The sequence below is a fragment of the Mangifera indica genome, chromosome 15 (assembly GCF_011075055.1).
Source record: "Mangifera indica cultivar Alphonso chromosome 15, CATAS_Mindica_2.1, whole genome shotgun sequence".
NCBI classification, from domain to species: domain Eukaryota; kingdom Viridiplantae; phylum Streptophyta; class Magnoliopsida; order Sapindales; family Anacardiaceae; genus Mangifera; species Mangifera indica.
The window spans coordinates 13013220-13034774 of record NC_058151.1 but is presented as its reverse complement, the minus strand read 5'-3'; the positions used below and the strand labels follow the sequence as shown (position 1 = coordinate 13034774).

Here is a 21555-nt window from a genome sequence, read left to right as displayed (position 1 = left end):
TCAAATCAAAAATGAAAGCTCTTGATTTGGGTTTTTTGTACTAGCAATGCTATGCTTACTTGTTTACAAATATATCAAAATATTATATGTACCAACTTTAAGTATATAAATAAGTACATACTTATATATGTCATCACATGAGTGGGTGTTACTTTATACTTAATTTAAAATTATCAAATCACATAATGACACATATACATATGTATCAGTTTTGTACTTGAAATAAATATACATAATTTTACTATTTTAAATATTTAGATAATATATCATTATATGATTGATATTGTTTTATCCGTAATTTAAAATTATCTAATCATATGATATTCAAAATTGAGTGTACATAGTTTTATTGATTTTATATTATAAGTTTTATGTTCTAGATTTTAAGTTAATCTTATCAATAAATAGAACTTAGATACACATTAATGTATTATTATCAAGATCTATTCATTTTAGAGATAGATTCGAATAAAGTCTAAATAAGGGTTATCTCAAACTCGATTTAAATTTATATTGTACTCAATTCGCTCAAATTAATTAATAATATTTTCAAACGGGTATTTATAAAATGAATAATATCATTAAAGAAATAAAAAATTATCAGAGAGACAAATAAGTTAAATTCGAACTAAACTATTGAATTAAAATTGCGAAGATATTTTTGTCAAGAATTTTGACAACGGTTTCGTCTTATGTCAATCTTCTCTTTCTATTTTCTTGATGGAAATTATATTTAGCTTAAGCTAGAATTCATATCACATGTAGTGTGGACTCCAATTTTGTCCCATCAAAATGAAGATGATAACAAATAATTGCTAATGGCCACTAGTTGATGAATGTCAAAATCAAATTCCCAAAAACAGAATTGAATTTGAATTTATTCCCACCATCATTCTGCGTCTTTCCTTAGTCCTGGGTGATAATCATACAGCCTTTGAATTTTTGTCTTTCCTTTTATGTTTTCTTTGCTCATTTAATTACATTTCAATAAAATTACGAATATTTAATTTTAATAATTTAATTAAATACTTAAATAATATAGTATCATATAATTAAATAATTTTAAATTAAAAATAAAGTAATATAGAATCATTCGAAAATATATTATCTAAGTATCGAATTAGATATTTAAAATTAGATATATATAATATCAACATAAATGATACAATAACTTGTTTTTATGATTTGGGATTCATAGTTATGTCAATGTTTTTAAATTCATATTGGGTTTTGACTCGACCGCTCAATTGGTTTGATTGATTGAGCGAACGAGCAATATCAACATGACATGATTAAATTTTTTATAAAAGGTTTTAACAATATAAATGTCAATGTGATAATCGAATCGGATTGACTTGGCAATCGATGACTTCACAAAATTTAAATTTGCAAATCAGTAATTTACTTGTTGTAGTCAATGTTCTATTGGAGTTCTAATAATTAATTTAGTTAGATAACAAATAGCATAGTGAAACACCAACAATGAATAAGGGGCATATTGTTAATTTGAAGTACTTAAAGGTGGAAATTGTCATTTCCTTTTTTTAAATTGAATTAAATCCTGGGAATGTAGTAAATACAGCCAAAACCAGGGCTTCTGAAATAATTATATCACTAAAATTTATATATAATTTTTTTTTTTTTAAATGAAAAATCCTGGCTTATCCAGCCGGAAAGTTTCCTTTATTTATTTATTTATTTATTGTCATCCTCAAATGAAGTGTTGGCTAGTTGAAGTTCATTGATGACATATTTACTTGGGGACTTTAAGCTACAAATGGAAAATTAATTATTCTTTCAATTGATTTATTTATTTCATTCAAAGTATACCCCTTTTTTTATTTTTCTTATAATTTATTATATTTAAATAAGATAAATACATCATCCAAACTATATAAGATTATTTAATTTTATTTTAATTTAAAATTACTTAATTACATATAAGTAAATTCATGACACAATATCCAAACCTACAACCATAGCATCTAGCAAGTTATTATTCAATTCAGTTTAAATTTTTCATATGAAAGATTATGGTACTTGAACGTTGACTTTTTATGAGAGAATCGTTTCGCTTAAACACTCAAACTAACTCTTGAAATCTTATACACGTAACATTACTCAAATAAAATATAAAACCAAACAAATGATGCTAATTTATTGATATAAATTAATGTGATAATATGTGATTGAGTGGATTAGTGGCTTTTATAACGTTATCTTGCTATCCTTAGTGCCTTCGAATATGCAAGTAGAGGATGTCCTACACTTGGACATGTTTCGAGGATCGTTTCAAGAACTTAAAGGACCCATCAACGCAAACATTGCATCCGAATTTCTCTTAGGTTATGCATTCCGTTCTTTGATCCTTGATGTTGGCAAGATTTTGGGATTTTTTTTTTCATATTATTCTACAAATTTCACATGTGTTAACCCAAAATGTCGTGCCAACATATATTGTTTACTTACTTTAAAATTACTTAATCACGTGTTTAATATTTAAATTAATAAGATTTGTTTATACACGTAATGTTATTCAAATAAAGTATGAATAAAACTATTAACAAAACAAATTATATTAACTTATCTATACAAACTGATGTGATAGTGTATGATTGGTGATATAGTTATTTATTTTTTCTTATATTTCAAAATCAGTGAATCACATTCGACCACATCATTTTGTATGAATATAGTAATGAAATTTGTTTCTATATATAGTATTACTTATGTCACACGTAATATTTATCAATAAAACTATACGTACACATATTTGGTGTATAAATTATATATCATTATGCAATTAAATAATTTTGAATTAAAAATAAAGTAATGTTCAATTACATGATAACATATCATCTGTATATTTAAATTATATATAAAGAATATGTGCACGTAAAATTGCTCCATTCTCCTACTTTACCATATATGATAATAATAGTTCATTTCTAAACCAATTATACAAATTCGTGTTATGTGATTTTGCTTGGATTCTTTGCTTGAATATTTTCAATCACAGAAGAGAAACCTGACCAAGTATTGGTGGTCCAATCACGTCTTGCCACGTCAAAATAAACTTTTATTTTAATCCTCAACGGATAGTAATAGGAGAAGCCAAAATTCGACCGTTGCAAATCCTCATCACTAAAACGGTAACCTCCAAAACGTAAAACGTCATCACCTTATATATAAAAACGCTCTTTTCACGTTACTCTCAAGTTTCAGTGCGCTTCCTCTCTACCTTTTCTTCCGCTGCCAGCGCCTTCTTTTCACGGGAAACAGACAAAGACTCCAATGGAAAAAGTGGCCGAAACGCCATTGAGAAGTCCTGAGCAAGCAGAAAACACCCTCTTAGAGCTCAAAACTCCCCTTCAGAATGGGCAAACTGATGAGCAAATTCCGCAGGAATCAGGCAATGAGTTGAAGAAAACCAATACCCCAGATCGGCTTAAAGTGCCTAAGGCATTTAAGTACACCGAAAGGTATGTAGTTCCATCTGCTCGTGAAGCTTTGTGAACTTTTACACCGTTTGATTGCGTGAAAAATTTGTCTTCTTTTATAGGTATAGAAGCCCTACTGATTCAATGATGTCACCAGTATCAAAAGGATTGCTTGCCAGAAACAGAAAGGGAGCTGTACTTTTGCCGCCTAGCATAAGTCAGCCCAAGGTATTAATTTATATAATCTTTTCATCTTGTTTTGGGTACTTGAAATTAATTTACATGTATTTCATTTGGTTGGGATTTCAGATTCAGGAATTGCTTGTTCAAGAAGTGGGTTTGTTTCAAAATTGACCGTAGTGGATAAGAGAGTTGAATGATCAGATGGATTCTTGAACCTGATGAATTTATCTGCTGTCAAATGGTGGTGGATTGTTTGTAAAACAGGAAGAAGGTTTATGGGTTATGAAGAGTCTATTGTTTACATTTCACTGGATGTGTTAATGTGATTTTTCCTCAGCTTTTTTGCAATTTGAATCAGTACTTCTGTTATAAAAAAGGAAAACTTCTTTCACCGAGTACTAATGGTTAAATAATTGATTTCTGACTTAAGATAGATTGACATCAAAATCCATTCATATATTGTCACATCAATTTATATTTGATGGGTTGTACTAGTTTCCTAGGTTGAACAAACTGGTCCACAATGCCAAAATGACCAACGCAAATTTAGGCAAGCTGAGATATCAATTGGCCCTAGTTAAATGGGTTTACTATGGTTCTGTGATATAGAAAAACCTGGTATGTTAAGCCTGGATGGATAAATATAATTCATATCACAAACTTCTGAATTCATGCGGCAACCCAGGAGTATAGTTTAGGGACCATAAAACTCATACCCCAAAAGTTGGCTCAAGAGGTGGCGAGGTTTCTCCTGCACTTACCAACTCTAATTTCTAACTAATGTGAGATACTTAACCATTAGCCTTTTTTCTTGGTGCCGCAGTTTAGAAGAAATTATACCAATTTTTTTCTGATTATTCTGGGAACAATAGATTAGGTGATCATGGAAAGAGATACATGTTCAATTGGTATTCCAACATGCTTTCATTAACAGTATGCAAAGGCTAGCATTACCACATGCATTTCATGGGCTAATTTTTCTTTTTGTGTGTGTGTGTGAGTGTGATTTGTTACTCTAATCGAACTTCATACCATTGGATTGAACCAATATCTCCATCAAGTTCAAGTTCACAGACAGAACTTACTAGGAAAGAAACAGCCTCATCAATGGAAGGAAACCTTGCAAGGTCGCGAGGCAAGGCCTTTCCTGGCCAGTTTTCTAACAGATCTTTCAGTTTCGCTTTCAGCTCATCCTCTGATACAAACTTCTCGTCTTGGCCAGGCTCAAGCAGCACATAAGTTTCAGTCCGTGAATATGCCATCCCCCTCCTTCTTGTTGCAAAAATCTGACACCAGAAAAAAAAACTAATCAAAATATTGAAGATGACATAAAAATGATAATTTGAGTAAGATGGAAACCTCTCAAATTTTACTTGATTTATGGATACTGCTCAATATAACACAAAGACTAGGAGAACAGAAGTAAAAAATTTATATTTGACTTGAACTCAGGTGCCCAAAAATGACTATTTTCACAGAATAAGACGTAAAATGAGCCAGAAAATGTTAGTTACCTTTACTTCATTGTTTCGCGGGCTCCCCATCTTGGGCAGTTTGGAATTCAATGAAGAATTCAGATTCTCAGCTACCCCTAGAGAACATGCTTGAACAAATGGTGTGAAAGTATGCTGTTTTGATTCATTTTTACCTGCAAATAAATGACTATCATTGCTATAAAACCCGAACCCGACCAATTAGTACTACCAGAAACTGGTGACAAGTCTGGTCCGATTCATGACTAAAATCCATTTTAGTTATCATACTAGATTTATTGGGAATTGAACATTTGGGCCGTGGTTCAAACGGTCCGGCTGTTAACATTATGCTGAGAGATTATATCAGTCAATTAACTCTATCCATATTCAAGATATCACAAAAATCAACTCAATTCAGAGTGTATCATTCTGGAATGCATTGTAAGTGGTTAATAGACATGAAAAGGCCTCATCAAAACCTAAAAAAATTAAACAGATTTTAATTCAATTTACAGTCAATGCAGTTATGGTTCTGCAAATTCACAATTTCATAAATCTTGTTTGTGGAATCATTACAGTAAAGTAAAATATTCCACCAAACCAAAACAAACCCAAAAGAGCTGATATGATAAACACTTGATTGTTGCTTCACTATCTTCTTCTAAAAACATATGAAAAAGCCTATGAGTTCTGAAACTTACAGTTGAAACTATGAACTCTGCTGATTACTAGTTGGGAACTGAAGGCTGTCTCCATTGAAACCATTTTGCCTGCAAAACTCAGCATTTCTCTGAATTTGAAGTAAGTCTAAGTTGAGGCAGTTGCCAGCATAAGTTTCCACTCTCGTTTTGAGGATAACATGATAATCTTTAAACATCTATTGTGTTATATATCTTGCCTTCAAGTTTCAACATATTCACATGAATACCAGCATCCCTTTTTAAATCCTCTGATTTGAGCAACTTTGTCGTCTTCTTCCAGGACAACATAAACTTTGGTTAGAGAGTCAATTGGGTTGTTGACTTACCAAGCAAACGCAAAATTCAGTCTAATCAGGTCTAAAACCAAGTGGGCTTGATGAATTATAAGAAGATTTGGTTTTCGGTCCGCGTCAAGCCAAATTGAAGTTCAAGTTTTAGTTTTGTAATTCATCTGACAATATTGTTTATAACGTTGGTAATAATATTTATTTCACTAATAACTTTTATGACATCTTTAATTAGTTTAGACGGATTTAAACTCAAATTGAAACTGATAATTTAAGATTTGAACTTGAATAAACCTATATTCAAACTCTCTATTTAGCTCAAATCCAATCTTATTATAAGTGCATGAATATTGTGGAGATACACAACCAATTCCCAATTGTGAAAGACCAGTTTTCAACCTATGAACTTACAATCAAATGGTTGGTCTATGAAGGAAAAGGAAAATCTTAACTTAACTTTAGTTATGTCCCTAAATTCTATGTTATTGGTTCCTTAAAACTGATTAATTCTCCACCAATTATGAAGCAAAACAAGCTTTTTATGCAACCAACTTTTACAGGTTTCTGCTCTTGCGTTGGTTGTAATTTAAATGGCTCTCTAAAGCCTGAGCCTTCTCTGTCATTACCAGAGTCTGTTACTTGGTTACACAAAATATAACCCAAAATTTTTCCCTCATTCTTTCTTGTCATTGTGCCAACAATTGACCAAGAACTTGTTTCTTCTCTAGTCTTCTTAGCTTCCATGCTTCCCCACAATTTTTCATCATCAATTGGTTCAAGCTTCAGAATGATTTAGAGTTTCACGGGTTGCATCATTGAATCTATTGATATGGAGAATCGAAATGGAAAAAGCAAGCCACTAATAAAGCAGCATTGTCATACAGGGCAATCTTCACAGGAACATTTTGTTTTAGATATGGATGTTGTTGATCATCATGAAAAACTTAAACAAGACTCAACTGATTCAGAAGGGCAGTTTTCATTGTCAGGATTAGGGATTCAATCTCCGCTGCTATCATCCCCGGAATCTGTTACATATCCATAATCCTCAGGCTATGACCCCAGAAGGATCCCACCTTCCATTTTTTCTACTCGACCTGACACCTATGGACTGGAGTATTGCTTCAAATTAATCATTATTCAGCATGAACCTTGGAAACTGGAGCTCAAAAGAGAATGTGTTAATGTTGTGTAAATCTGAAGAATTGACAAAGGTAGAGGATCAGCCTGGAAAATCTGCATGGCTGATGAGTCAAATAAAGTTCAGCCTGGCTCCCCACACACCCCTCCACACCACCCACCCACCCCCCCCCCCCCCCCCCCCCCCCCCCCCCCCCCCCCCCCAAAAAAGGGTCACATTGGAGAGAATCCTTTCACTTGATGAAGTTAATAATAATCTGCAAAAAGTAAGCCCTGCCGATACACGTTCGGAGGGGATGGAGGAGGGAAGAGACAAGTCTTTAAAGGGGGAGATATTGAAGGAGGAGGTGGAGAAGAGGCCATTTACATGGCGGTTCCAGCAGCCACAGTCACATTCAAGTGAGCTAGTACACTTTCATCGTCGTCAGAGTAAGGAGCGGCTGCGACCTCAATCTCAACGCCCACCAAAATCTAGCTCCAACACCAACTGGTTCACATGCATCACATGCTTGCCACCTCCATTGAACAACTGAAAAATTAATCTGCCATGAAAATTGTAGTTAGTTTTAGGCTTGTATGATCACCAACTATATTCTATATCAAACACTTAAAATTTATGTTTAATATATTATATAGCATCATACGATAGTTTTTTTTGGAAACTATCAAACACTTAGAATAATATAATATTAATTAAATAATAAAAAATTCTAATTGTTACATCATATTTTGGAAAATCTCTCAGACATATTCTGAAAATTTAAAATTTCTCATATACACTTCAATTATATTATATTTTTCTACTAAATCTTGTAAAAGTCAAAGCAAAATCATGTTAGGGGAAGATGTAAATTCGTGTAATTTCAGACATAAAAACACCGTAAAATTAACAAGCTAATCAGTAGATATATTAGCTTCCCTGTAAACATGACGAAAATCAAGTTCATGTGTCATTTAAGGCTAGACCCATTGGGCCTAATTTAAGGAAATACCCAACATGTAAAATCCGTATATCAATTTGAATCAATTCGAACAAAACTCGAACACCCACATAAAGTGTAATTTGATGTTATTAAGGGTATTTTTACTATTAATAATAAATTGATTTTTCCTCAGTGAGTGATAAAAAGATGGATGAAAAGAAAAGAAGCATCTCTAAAATATAACCCTTTTGGGGCAAACATAAGTCATGGCAACTTTATTGTAAAGTGATTTATAATTAAATATTGTAATTCTTTTCTTATTTGTCAATAGGCCAAAGGACTATTTCCCACCTAAAGTATCTTATTATCTTAAAGTTTCATCTATTAATTTTAAAAATTTTATTTATCCACTCATGAACGATTAAAATTAACAAAACTTTAATCTCTTAAAATTTTATCTCTTTTTCCTCTCTAATCCTTAAAAATTAATAATTTTCCCCTAAGCCAAATTTTAAAAAATAGTATTCTCCCTTAGGGTTTAGTTTTCAATCTTCGATGCCAAATTTAGTGCTATCATCGACGATAAAGTTTTTCAGAGACATCACAATGCTCTAACCGTCTCTTTTTTCTCTTTTAAAACATCGATCGGTAGAGATCTCAATTGAAAAGTTAAAGAACTTCATCGAGAGATTAGATTATAGATAAAATAGCAATTATATTCTTTAAATCATTAATTTTAACTGTTTATAGACAGATAAATAGAATTTTCATAATTAATAGATGAAAAATTGATGTTACAGCATACTTTAGGGTGGGAAATAGTCCTTTGGTCTTGTCAATTTCCCAAACGGGAAGACTGCACTTTCCACTTTGGACCATTTTTTCTTTCTAAATGATTAAATAAAGGCCAAACTACTATTTCCCATCCAAGGTTTAGCGTATTCTCAAATGTTCCCCCTTTAACTATGGAAACACCAAACACCTACTCATGATCGGTTAAATTTAACAGAACCCTAACGGTGGTAAGGGTAAAATCGTCATTTTCGCTATAATATTAAAAATAAACTAAAATAGAATATAATTTTGCCCCCCTAAACTTTAAAAACTAAAATTTTCCCCCAGCCTAAGTTTTAAAAAATCACAGTTTCACCTAGAGGTCTTTTTCTGGGAAGACGACCGTCTTCCCAGACGAAGACGACGGCTCCATCGTCTTCTGGGAAGATGAAGTTCTTCGTCTTCCACGGCGTCTCCGGACGTCGATCAGACCTCCAAATGGGAGGAAAGAGATCGTCGGAAGGAGAGGTTACTTCAGGAGGGAGATGTTATCGGCAACGGAGCTGGAAAAGTCGTCGGAGATTTCAAAACCAAATCCTAGGGTGAAACTGCGGTTTTTTAAAACTTAGGCTGGGAAAAAATGTTAGTTTTTAAAGTTTAGGGGGGCAAAAAGAGATAGAAGTTTTAGGCGTTAGAGTTCTGTTAAATCTAACCGGTCATGAGTGGGTGTTTGGTGTTTCCATAGTTAAAGGGGGGACATTTGAGAATACGCTAAACCTTGGGTGGGAAATAGTCGTTTGGCCTTAAATAAATGTCTGTCACACATTTCGATTACGTGATGAAAGAGTGACGTTGTCCAAATCTCACATTAACTTAATTTCATTTCATTTGTCAGATTCAAATCAAATTTATTTAAAGTCGAATTCAAACTTAAATCAAACAAATTGAATTTAAACTAAGGATTAAATTTATTTTTCTTACATGAGTTGAATTTGAACTGATTAGATAAAATTCATAGTTAAATTGATGAGTAATATTTTATATATATATTTTTTATTTTTTTACAATCAGGAGACCCCGTTTGTATTTGTTAGACAAAAATCCACTATAACCATTATAATAAGTAAATCAAAGTTTTACAAATAATAAAGACTCAAACCCAGATATTTATTTTAAGAGTTTTAATGTTTCACAGATTTTACTAACTCTTATGGTTGTAATATTTGATACTTGATTACTACTAAACTTATAAAATATTGTTATTACATTGTCTAAACTTCTCTTTAATTAAACTCACAACTATTTATATATAATAAATAGATTTCAGATGTGTTATTATATAATTATATGATTTTGAATTAAAAATTAAAAAATATCTAATCATATGATAATACATGTGAGTGTATATATTTATGTATTTAAAACAGATAAAATTTAAAAATCTTGAAAATATTCACATTTAATATTATAATAAATTAGAAGTGGATTTAAATTGAGTCAATTTGAGTTTAATTTAATATACAGTTTGAACAAGTAAAGCTAAAGTAAGAACACACGTAGCTTGAGCTCAAGTTGAGCCAACTATCATATTTATTTTTCCTAATGACTTTTTTTTCCTTCTTTTTCGATAACTCTTTATCTTCATCATCTTTGATATTTTTTTTACTTTGAAAGTTTCTTCAATAAACTCATCCCCGAATCAAATTGACTGATTTGAATTAAAACTAAACTCGACTAGGGTTTTGTTCAAATTTGATTTGGTTGAAAAAAAAAAATTTGAATTTACCAGATCAAATGAAAATTCACTTTAATTAATCACAAAGAAAAATAATAGTTTATGCAGGAAAATTACAAGAGTAATATTATTTATACATATTTTTTATATATAATTTAGATATATTATTTATATTATCAAATTATATATAAAAATATATATTTAATTTTAATAAAATTATAATTATTATAATAATAAAATAGTAATGGTGGGCCAGGGGGAGCTTCTGGAATACTAATAGCACCCCCCCACAAGAGAACGCCACTATCCAAACCCCTTTTTAAGGAATCTTTTTTATAATTTTCATCTTTTTGAATAATGTCTAACCACCACTATCACCCACAGCCAGCCAGCCAGGCAGCCTATTATTTATTTATTGACTCTCTGTGGGTCCCTAACCCTTCTTTCTGGGCCCCACTTCCTTTCCCCCCTTCAAAACGACAGTGCTCTCTATAATTGAATATGAAAGTATGACTGACTGACTGACTGACCGAGTGATGACATTTTTTCCTTTTTCACGTATACTTCACATTTATTCACTCAAAGTTTAATATGGCATTTGAAATTACCATATTACCCGTCTATTAAAATTTTATTTTCTTTCTTCTTCTTCTCCTCCTCTTTCCCCTTCTCCGTCAATGTTTTCTCATTTTATTTTCTCTTTCTGTCTTATTCTAAAAGTGACTTATACTTTCATCTCATTTTTAAGATTAGATTCGAATCAAATTAAACTCAAATAAATTCAAACTTAAGTTTACCTTGACTTAATAATAATATAATTTGAGCTCAGTCTCGTCAAACTCATTATGCTTGAGCTCAAACTTAGTTCGAGTTTAGTTTGATTCATTTCGAATTTTAATATTTGTTATTAAAATGATATCATTTTAATATATATTAATCAAAATGACGTCGTTTTGTATCACAAATTTTAATTTATAAATTTTGACAATTAAGCTCGAGCTTGAAAACATTGGCTACAGCTCGAGCTTGAGCTGGCTTAGAGTTGACTAGTTTCAAACTTATTCAAATCGAGTTCAAATTTAAACTCAAATAAACTCGATTCGAATCTAACTCTACCCATTTTGAACTCTCAAATTTATTATAATTAATCATACATCCTACTCCAAAATTAGTAAATTTTTAATGAAAAAGAAATAAATACATAAAACGAGTTAAAAACAAACAAAAATTTTGAAGTTATATGTTTTGGGTGAAAAAGTGTGGTTTTAACTATTTAGGGGTGGGAAATATCTTTGGACAAATATTGGGTGGGAAATAATCATTCTAATAAAATTTGTTTTATAATTATACATAAAAAATATTATGTTTATGTGAATTAATTAAAATAAAATAAAATAAAATAAAAAGTGAGGGGAAGGAAGAAGGAAAAAAATGAAAGCGAAAAAGAGAAGAAAGAAAAACGCGTTTTCTTCAAACATCACTGTTGAACTTGACTCTTCTTTCTCTCTCTTCCATTTCTTCTTCTTCTTCTTCTTCTTCTTCCCCTCACCCAGCAATTCTAGGGTTGGGGTTTCAAAGAGGAAAACCCTCTCCTTCCTTCTTCATCTACTTGGAAAAAGGGTTTGGGGTTTTTATACGGCCCTCCAAAGGGTAATCAAAGATGGTTTCTTTTCTCTCTTCAGTGATCAAATGGCATTTTTTTGACAAACGACTCTGCCCTCTTCTTCTCTTGTTCCTTTCACTGCTCTGCTTTACTTGTAACGGTGTCGTTTTAGCTGGTTTCGATGATAAATCCGTCCTCGTTCAGTTCAAAAACTCACTGTCCGACCCATCAGGCTTCCTCTCCAACTGGAATCTGGAAAATAGCAACGACTCCAATCACTGCTCATGGTTTGGCGTTTTATGTGACTCTAATTCTCGTGTCGTTTCGCTCAACATTTCGGGGGGTGGCAAACAAGGTAATTTAAGTGAAACTGACGATGGGTTTCAATTTTCGTGTTCTGATTATGCTCAGTTTCCGATTGAAGGGTTTGGTATTAGGAGAAATTGTGAGGGTGTTAGAGGAAAATTGAGTGGAAAATTGTTGTCTGCTATTGCTGATCTTACTGAACTTAGAATTTTGTCTCTTCCATTTAATGGGTTACATGGTGAAATTTCTAAAGAAATTTGGGGCATGAAAAATTTGGAAGTTCTCGATCTAGAAGGCAATTTGTTGAATGGATCTCTACCTTTTTCGTTTCCCGGGCTAAAAAAATTGAGGGTGCTTAATTTGGGGTTTAATAGAATAGCTGGTGAGATACCGGCTTCATTCTCAGATTTTGAGAGTTTGGAAGTGTTAAATTTGGCTGGTAATCAGGTGAATGGAACAGTACCTGCCTTTGTTGGAAGGTTGAGAGGGGTCTATTTGTCATTTAATAAGCTCGGTGGGTCTGTGCCGAGTGAAATTGGAGAGAATTGTGGCAACCTTCAGCATTTGGATTTGTCAGGGAATTACTTGGTTGGTGGAATTCCTCAGAGTTTGGGAATGTGTTTTCAGTTGCGATCCTTGTTGCTGAATTCCAATATGTTGGAGGAAGTTATTCCAGCTGAATTAGGCATGCTTCAGAATCTTGAAGTATTAGATGTGTCAAGGAATAGTCTTAGTGGCCCGATACCTGTTGAGGTTGGAAACTGTTCCAAATTGACTGTTCTTGTGCTTTCAAATCTATTTGACCCATTTGGCAATGTTGGGAGTACAAGAGGGGATTCTCCAGTCGAGCAATCGACTTCAATGAATGACAATTTTAACTTTTTTCAAGGTGGATTTCCGGAGGCAGTTACCTCTCTTCCAAACTTGAGGATATTGTGGGCACCACGGGCAACACTTGAGGGCAAGTTACCAAGCAATTGGGGTACTTGTGACAACTTGGAGATGCTTAATTTTGGGCACAATTTTTTCACAGGAGAGATTCCTGGTGCACTTGGTCACTGCAAAAAACTGCATTTTCTTGACTTGAGCTCAAATCAGCTCACTGGAGAGCTTTCTGAGGAACTCCCAGTCCCTTGTACAACTCTCTTCGATGTCAGTGGAAACACCCTGTCAGGTTCAATTCCAACATTTCATAGTAGGGCCTGTCATCCAGTGCCTTACTTAAGGGGGAACCTCTTTGAAAGCTATGACCCACCTACAGCATATTTATCATTTTTAACAAACAAAGCTCAAGCTGCAACTCCTTTGTCATTACTTGGAGGAGATAATGTTCTTGCAATATTTCACAATTTTGGAGTAAATAATTTCACTGGCAGTCTACCGTCCATGCCAATCGCACCTGGAAGATTAGGGAAGCAAACTGCATATGCATTTTTTGCAGGAGAAAACAAACTTAGTGGACCATTCCCAGGGCACCTGTTTGAGCAATGTGATAGATTGAGCACAATAATGGTCAATGTTAGCAACAATGAATTGTCTGGTCAGGTTCCAGATGACATTGGTACTATGTGTAAATCTCTTAAATTTCTGGATGCTTCGGGAAATCAGATTGTTGGGCCCCTTCCCCGTGGTGTTGGGGAATTGATGTCCCTTGTTGCTCTTAATTTGAGTTGGAACTTTATGCATGACCAGATTCCCACTAGTCTTGGGCAGATAAAGAGTCTAAAGTATCTTTCTTTGGCTGGTAATAAACTCACTGGCTCTATACCTTCCAGTCTGGGTCAGTTGCAGTTATTGGAAGTGCTGGATCTTTCTTCGAATTCTCTCACTGGTGTGATCCCAAATGATCTTGAGAACTTGAGAAGTTTGACTGCTCTTCTTCTCAACAATAATAATCTCTCTGGGAAGATTCCCTCTGGATTGGCAAATGTGTCTACTCTGTCAGCATTCAATGTGTCCTTTAATAACTTGTCTGGGCCATTGCCCTTAAGTACTAATTTGACAAAGTGCAATAGTGTTCTTGGAAACCCTTTTCTACATCCTTGCCAGGTTTTTTCCCTCACAGTTCCATCTTCAGATATTCAGGGAGCTGGGGATCCACAGAATTCTGCTGCAGCTCCTGTAGGAAGCCCAGTAAGTAGTGGTGGCCATGGCTTCAATTCAATTGAGATAGCATCCATTGCATCTGCATCGGCTATTGTGTCAGTTCTTTTGGCTCTCATTGTGTTATTCTTCTACACCAGAAGATGGAATCCACAATCCAAAATAGGTTCTACCAGGAAGGAAGTAACAATTTTCACAGACATTGGAGTTCCAGTGACATTTGAGAATGTTGTACAGGCCACAGGAAATTTCAATGCAAGCAACTGCATTGGGAATGGAGGTTTTGGGGCAACTTATAAGGCCGAAATCTCACCAGGAGCCTTAGTGGCCATAAAACGGCTTGCTGTTGGACGGTTTCAAGGGATTCAACAGTTCCATGCAGAAATCAAAACCCTAGGAAGGCTTCGGCATCCAAATTTGGTCACCTTAATTGGTTATCATGCCAGTGAAACTGAAATGTTTCTTATTTACAATTATTTGCCAGGGGGTAATTTGGAAAATTTTATCCAGGAAAGATCCACAAGGGCTGTGGATTGGAGGATACTTCACAAGATTGCTCTGGATGTTGCCCGTGCTCTTGCCTACCTTCACGATCAGTGTGTACCACGTGTCTCCATCGTGATGTCAAGCCCAGCAATATCCTGTTGGATGATGATTTCAATGCTTATTTATCTGACTTTGGCTTGGCAAGGCTTCTAGGCACTTCAGAAACCCATGCCACTACAGGAGTAGCTGGTACTTTTGGTTATGTTGCCCCAGAATATGCAATGACTTGCCGGGTTTCTGATAAGGCTGATGTTTACAGTTATGGGGTTGTACTTCTTGAGCTACTTTCAGACAAGAAAGCTCTAGATCCTTCATTTTCCTCATTTGGAAATGGTTTCAACATAGTTGCATGGGGTTGCATGCTCTTGCGACAAGGCTGTGCCAAGGAGTTTTTCACTTCAGGATTATGGGACGCAGGTCCTCACGATGATTTGGTAGAGGTTTTACACTTAGCAGTTGTATGCACAGTTGATTCTCTTTCAACCAGGCCAACGATGAGACAAGTTGTAAGGCGGCTGAAGCAACTCCAACCTCCTTCATTCTAGTGTCTTGATAAGTCTTTATTCATTAACACAATCGTTTGTAGAAGGAACCCATTGTAATTTATGCTTCTGAGGTGGTATTGTCAGTGGCTGTCTTGTAGGTAGAGTTATCAACTGTAGTTAACTCCACTTGTAAATTGTATTGTAATTTTGCATCCATTTTTCTGATGAGGGGGCTCACTGATGAATCTGCAGAAGAATGCAGATGCTTGTTCCCACTTATACTTGTAATTGTAGTGTCATTTGTTGTTTAATAAAACAATCAAATAGATTTACATTCTGAGGAATTTTAAGTGCCTGTTTAAATCATAATATCTGAATCTAATGTATAAAGATCAGTGCGAAGGTAAAACCAGTACAAAATGGGCTCAAGGGTTTCTAATCTGCGAGACTTCTGTTGAGAAAATCTTGATGAAAAATCCGTTTCCCCATGTTAGGATTGTACTCGAACTGAGCTGATTCTATCTCAAAAGTTGATTTGATTTAAATTTACTTAGTTTAAATTTTAATTAAGTTCGAGTTAGAAGATTTAACTTGTTTTGAAACTGAATTAAACTTGAGAGCTTAATTCAATTTGGCTCGTGAATTGAGTAAATAGTTCGATTCAAATTATGTTAAGTAATTGTTAAATGATATCGCTCTTCAATGAGTCATGAATTCAAACAATAAATCTGAGATGTATATTCAAGTTATAGATTTGAATTATAAATTTAAATTAAACGTAAACCAAACTTGAATTAAATTATTATTTTTAAATCAAATTTAAACTATCTTTAATATTAACTAGATAAATTTAATACGGTTCGAATTCATCTCTTTCGATCATGGTTAGCGGTTCTCCCATCCTTTTCATCTTTTACTTTTGGTGAGGTTCACGACGAGCAATGAAAGAACCCATCATAACTGTCCACCTTCTCTTGGTAGCTTTAATAATGCGAATTACCAAGTTGATGGATGAACAAATAAGTTGCAGGCAGCACAACCCTGCAAATTTAATTTGTCTGCTGACTCTTTTTAAAGTTTCAAAACTATAATTTTCCACCAATATTTTAATTATGTCTGTGAAATTTCTGAAAAGACAAATGTATCCTTGCCTTATAATGTTTATTGAAACTCAAAAATACCCCTAATTTATATTATTCCAGGATTTATAATATAAAATTAAAAAATGTTTTTGGCTACTAAGTGTAATCTCATCGCATCACACTTATTATGCAATTTGATCGAACTCATATCGAAAAGGGTGAGATTTGAACATATCTCATCTATCTTGGTTTAATTTAATTGTTAACTGAGTAATCCCATTTCAATTTGAGTTACATCTTACACCCTGATGGTCTGATTCTACTTAAAACGTCAATAGGATAGTACAAATCTAACTAAAATTATACTTGAATGATATCTCGATAGTTTGAAATTGTACTCTCATATCATAATAGTGCAAATCTAACTAGAATCTCATTGAGAGAGAGTATAAACCAAAATCATCCTCGAACCTTAACAGTGCGATTCCAACTGAAAGAAATGGTACAATTCTAGCTCAAATTACGCTTATGCAATTCGGCGAAGTTTGTATTTAGTAACACTATTTTGATCACTTGGAAGAACAATGGTAGATGGCAAATTTTTTTCTATTTATTTTCTTTTTTCACTTCAACATCAAACTTACAATATACCAAACATAAATTTCACATATTTTTCTTTTTTTGATATAAAATTAATTTAATCTATCTTAAAATAAAAAAAAATTATTGTTTTAAAAATAAATTTTAAAAAATATAAACATTAAACACTTTATTATAAACATTCATTTAATGTTTAATATTAAAAATTTTCAAATTTATAAAAACATTTTTTTAATTGAAGATAAACTTTCGTTCTTCAAGAAAAAATATTAAAAATAAAAAAAAAAACACATTGAAATAATAAAAATAAAAGGAAAATAATAAAAAATTAATATTTACGCGAGTTGACTCATATTTGTCAGACTGAGTATAGATTTTAAGAAGTTGTTACCCGTATAGCTCTAAACATTGGTTAGAGTTTTAATTTTTTAACTAATGATAAGAGTTTGAATGATGGATTCCTGAATTGGGTATCTACCCGTATTGCAAATTAAAAATCAATTATAGACAGTAATCCAACCCTATAATCAGAACTCCCAATTGAATCGGACATTGTAAGTTCAAAATGTTGGAAGATTAAAGTGATCATCCAGAACAACTGAATAAGCAGTGGCTAGATATCTTTTGTCAATCCAAAAGCTGCTATTTTTGTAAAATTTTCTGGATTAGGAAAGCAGTTAACAGTGTTAATGAGTAAGCTGAACTAAGAAATCAGGACGGTTAATTTTGTAGAATGCTGAAAAATCCTACTTGGAAATTACTCTGTGAGCTCCATAACCATTTTTATCATGCTTGCAGGTATAGAATACAGTAGAAATGCCTTGTCCACCTGAAAAAAAAGGGGAAGCTTCTGCTTCATAACCATTTTTGGTTGATATATGGACACATTACCATTACAAAAGAGCAGAAGGGTTAACGATGATATGCCTTAAAGGGTGTGCAACATCGCCGCCACCAGCATGCTTCACGAATTCAGCCGGTGTGAGAAAGCTACCATGGCAAACGCATACTATTCTCACTTCCTCGCCCTTCCTATACTGGTAAAGAAAACCTTCTATTCTTCTTCCATTGGGGCCATCACCTGTGGTGGACACACAAGGCATATCTTCTAGCACATTTCTCACCACTTCCTTCACTCCATTTTGAGTAGCTGTTGTCTTAGTCAATTCATTCATTGTTGAAACCCTGGCAAATTTACCTGGTTTTTCTGCAGTTGTTGCTTCAGGATTGATTGGTGATTTGTGTTCATTCTTTCGCATAGACTGAACAATTGAAGGGCTAATTGCCTCAGTGCATTTGCTCAATCCTGCAAAGAGAAGCAAAACCAATTGAGGCCTCAGAATACAAAAATATCAAATGAATAGCTTGTGAATAGAGATTAAAGGATAAGAATATAAATGCCACATGTATAGAACAGGATAGAGGATGACTACCATTTGCAATAGAAAAAAAAATCCGAGTCACATTATGCCCTGGTTATTTGTTTAAAGTTTAGTCAGATTATGACTGCTTTAATTGGTCAGAGAAGAATCAAAATGTAACCATAGAATTGTACCATGGAACAACAAAGAGTTTCAAGGATCTTCCTCGAGTAACTTCATTTCAGCTCCATGTGGCAGACCATTCACCATGATTGGGTGCATGCTGTGTAGACTCAGGTGTCGAGTCTTATTAAACCAATTCGAGCTTTAGATCATGTATCAAGAAACTTGTCAATGAGCCACAATTTAGAAATGTCACAATGGCAGTTGTTAGAATCCCCTTCCCCTCTGTTTTCACCAACAAAAAGACCATAGGTTGAAGCTTTTTTATACAATATCCCTAGATTGATAGGTCCCAAGATACAAATAATATGGCTGTAATTATGCTTATTGGCTAACAGAAAAGTGCTCTCCGCAAAACTCTTAACTGAGGCCTCTATTGCTTAGTTGCTCCATTTATGCTTGCTTCTTCAGCAGGAACTATTCTGGTAATCCAATAGTTGTGAACTGTTCGACAGCTTCTCTTGCTGGCACATGCAGTTTCTTTTATCTTTGGCTGAAGACTATGAAAGTTAATGTTCCTATCCTTTTGATATGACCTTTAACACAAACATAGAGACTCAGATAAATCTACTTCATGCGAAACGCTTGTTAATCAGTCTTGAACAGTCCTGACTCTAAATCCAGAAATTACCAATGTACAGCAAATTGCAAAACATGCTTTCTGTCAAATGACCTTCTAGAGGTGGATCCCATTTGAAATTCACTCATAAAAAGTTATTTCCCCACTAACCTTGAACCCACTCAGAAAAAAGCACATCTTATGTAATCTAGCAGATTGCTAAAATGGTGGATTCGCATATCTCATAGATACAGAAATACAGTATCATGATGACTGAACAGAGAAACCTTACGTAAATTTCGGAGAAGCCAGAAGGGAGATAAATTATTATTATAACAGAAGATATCAGAGAAAAAACAATGTTGATGGACGCATCAGTGAAGCTAAAAAAATCAATAATGAGAATCTGTGAAACATCAACAAGAGCAATAACTAAGAACTGCCAAAGATGGCTATAAAATTGAAAATTTTTCTGTATCTAGACATTATTTGGGGAAATTAAAAGAACAAAAATATGAAGATCCTTCAGTATAAATCAATACAATTTCATCCATAGACATATCTCTGTAAATAAAGTAATAGTGAAAACATGGCAATAATCTATAAATCAAAAGAAATACCTTGAAATGGTTGACTCTCAAATTCAGAAATCCCAGATGAGCCACTCGCTTGTGATGAACCAATTGAGCCCTGTGACAGTTGTGGTGGCGGCGGCGGCTGCTGTGGTGGTGGTGCAGCTGGTGGTAATAGTAAACTTCCTTCACCACCACCACCCTTGATTACACTGTTAGAATGGGCTCCTTTGCCGTCATTAACCAAACTTTGCACAAAATTTTCAGCCTGAAAAACCCCATTAAGTCTATTATCTTCTTCTTCCCCAAAAGCTCTACTTCTGTCCCTCGAAATCTTCCAATTTCTTTGCTTCTCTGACCTCTTCCTCTTTGCTTCCATTCTCCTCAGAGTCTGCAACTCCTTTCTTTTCCTCCTCCAATCCTCCTCAGTCTCTGTGGGCAATGAACACGTCCTTGTAAGATTTCCACTACCCATGGGAAAAATAAACGAACTCTCACTATTATTACAATTGTTATAATCTTTCCAAATTGGGTTCAAAAAGTCCGGAATTGAAGATGATTTTTTAAGCTTATTTGCTCTTTCTGGCTCAACCCCAAACCGTCCATTCAATGACAGCCCCAAACTCAGCTCAATCTCCTCCGTTTCTTCCCCAACACCATCACCGCCTTGTTGAAGATTCCTGTAAACAAACTGGTTCGTCCCATTCATGAATCTCTGTGACAGATCTCTAGAAAAACCACTCTCTTGAGCTTCTTTCGCCATTAAAACAAAAACCCAAAATTAAAAAACAACTATAAACCAGAAAAATCATTCCTTTGTTTCATCATATTGAAGAATGAAGAGAAAGATTGATTGGGTTGGTTCAAAAGAGAATCAATTATCGTAAACAGCCCCAAAGAGTTCATCTAAAAGTGACACGTGGAGGGCATGAAAAGAGCACACGTGGTGTCAAAAACCAAATTCCAAGGATCCCTCCTGTAACTGCCACGTTTTTCTGGATATCTTCGGTTTGCCATAGGTTGTCTGTGGAACATGACACGTGGGCTTTTTTGTTGAGATTCGTGTCACGTATTTTCGCTTTCTCGTCTCGTCTCGTCTCGTCAATGAATGGCTTTTCGTCGGTGCGACGCAACCGCATGGTTGTTGATGCGCGTTACTAATATTTGCTGTTCATCCATTATTGCTTATTAATTAAACTATATATGGAAGGCAATCAATCATGACCCTAAAAAAGTGATGGCCCCACAACCTAAGTTGAATCGAACGAGTGAAAACACATCGGACGGTGGAGGAGTCGTATCGTAAAAGAGGAAAGAATCTCCGGAAGACACGCAAAAAAAAAACAAAATCAAGAGGGGATCCGGCGTGGAACCCAAGAGGGCCAAGTTGCACAAATTGCACTTCTTTAATTATTATTGGGTTAGTGATCTGGGTTATTGCCACGTGTATTTGCCTCAACTATGATACGTGTTCTTTTCCTATTGGGTAAAGACAGC

At 34.1% G+C, this 21555-nt stretch overlaps 4 protein-coding genes across 4 annotated transcripts; 2 read left to right on the top strand and 2 right to left on the bottom strand.

The window, feature by feature from the left end:
- The first annotated feature begins 3193 nt into the window (after positions 1 to 3193).
- On the top strand, positions 3194 to 4014 carry LOC123197701. The gene is made up of 3 exons (XM_044612037.1): positions 3194 to 3482; positions 3563 to 3668; positions 3750 to 4014. Exons 1-3 carry the CDS (start codon positions 3295 to 3297, stop codon positions 3792 to 3794), a joined length of 339 nt encoding a protein of 112 aa, XP_044467972.1. The 5' UTR covers positions 3194 to 3294; the 3' UTR covers positions 3795 to 4014.
- A 487-nt stretch (positions 4015 to 4501) lies between these two features.
- LOC123197660 (protein CHLORORESPIRATORY REDUCTION 7, chloroplastic) lies at positions 4502 to 5973 on the bottom strand. Its single transcript, XM_044612000.1, has 3 exons — positions 5800 to 5973; positions 5138 to 5271; positions 4502 to 4909 (listed from the first exon to the last, which is right to left on the bottom strand). Exons 1-3 carry the CDS (start codon positions 5882 to 5884, stop codon positions 4634 to 4636), a joined length of 495 nt encoding a protein of 164 aa, XP_044467935.1. The 5' UTR covers positions 5885 to 5973; the 3' UTR covers positions 4502 to 4633.
- A 6107-nt stretch (positions 5974 to 12080) lies between these two features.
- LOC123197905 (LRR receptor-like serine/threonine-protein kinase RPK2) lies at positions 12081 to 16045 on the top strand. Its single transcript, XM_044612413.1, is given in 2 exon segments — positions 12081 to 15277; positions 15280 to 16045. Coding segments are annotated over 2 exon segments (3441 nt in total). The 5' UTR covers positions 12081 to 12318; the 3' UTR covers positions 15762 to 16045.
- A 2085-nt stretch (positions 16046 to 18130) lies between these two features.
- Positions 18131 to 20934, bottom strand: LOC123198190 (ninja-family protein AFP3-like). The gene is made up of 2 exons (XM_044612844.1): positions 20107 to 20934; positions 18131 to 18689 (listed from the first exon to the last, which is right to left on the bottom strand). The coding sequence occupies exons 1-2, from the start codon at positions 20819 to 20821 to the stop codon at positions 18277 to 18279; spliced, it is 1128 nt and encodes a 375-aa protein (XP_044468779.1). The 5' UTR covers positions 20822 to 20934; the 3' UTR covers positions 18131 to 18276.
- Between the last annotated feature and the right edge of the window lie 621 nt (positions 20935 to 21555).

What these genes read in the sequence shown, in the direction of transcription:
- LOC123197701 (XM_044612037.1), top strand. Translation starts at nt 3,295, where the DNA reads ATGGAAAAAGTGGCCGAAACGCCATTGAGAAGTCCTGAGCAAGCAGAA. An exon ending in GCATTTAAGTACACCGAAAG is followed by an intron (nt 3,483 to 3,562) that starts GTATGTAGTTCC and finishes CTTCTTTTATAG; the next exon opens with GTATAGAAGCCCTACTGATT. An exon ending in CTAGCATAAGTCAGCCCAAG is followed by an intron (nt 3,669 to 3,749) that starts GTATTAATTTAT and finishes TTGGGATTTCAG; the next exon opens with ATTCAGGAATTGCTTGTTCA.
- LOC123198190 (XM_044612844.1), bottom strand. Translation starts at nt 20,821, where the DNA reads ATGGCGAAAGAAGCTCAAGAGAGTGGTTTTTCTAGAGATCTGTCACAG. An exon ending in TGAGAGTCAACCATTTCAAG is followed by an intron (nt 18,690 to 20,106) that starts GTATTTCTTTTG and finishes TTCTCTTTGCAG; the next exon opens with GATTGAGCAAATGCACTGAG.
- LOC123197660 (XM_044612000.1), bottom strand. Translation starts at nt 5,884, where the DNA reads ATGCTGAGTTTTGCAGGCAAAATGGTTTCAATGGAGACAGCCTTCAGT. An exon ending in CAGAGTTCATAGTTTCAACT is followed by an intron (nt 5,272 to 5,799) that starts GTAAGTTTCAGA and finishes ATTTATTTGCAG; the next exon opens with GTAAAAATGAATCAAAACAG. An exon ending in CGCGAAACAATGAAGTAAAG is followed by an intron (nt 4,910 to 5,137) that starts GTAACTAACATT and finishes TTCTGGTGTCAG; the next exon opens with ATTTTTGCAACAAGAAGGAG.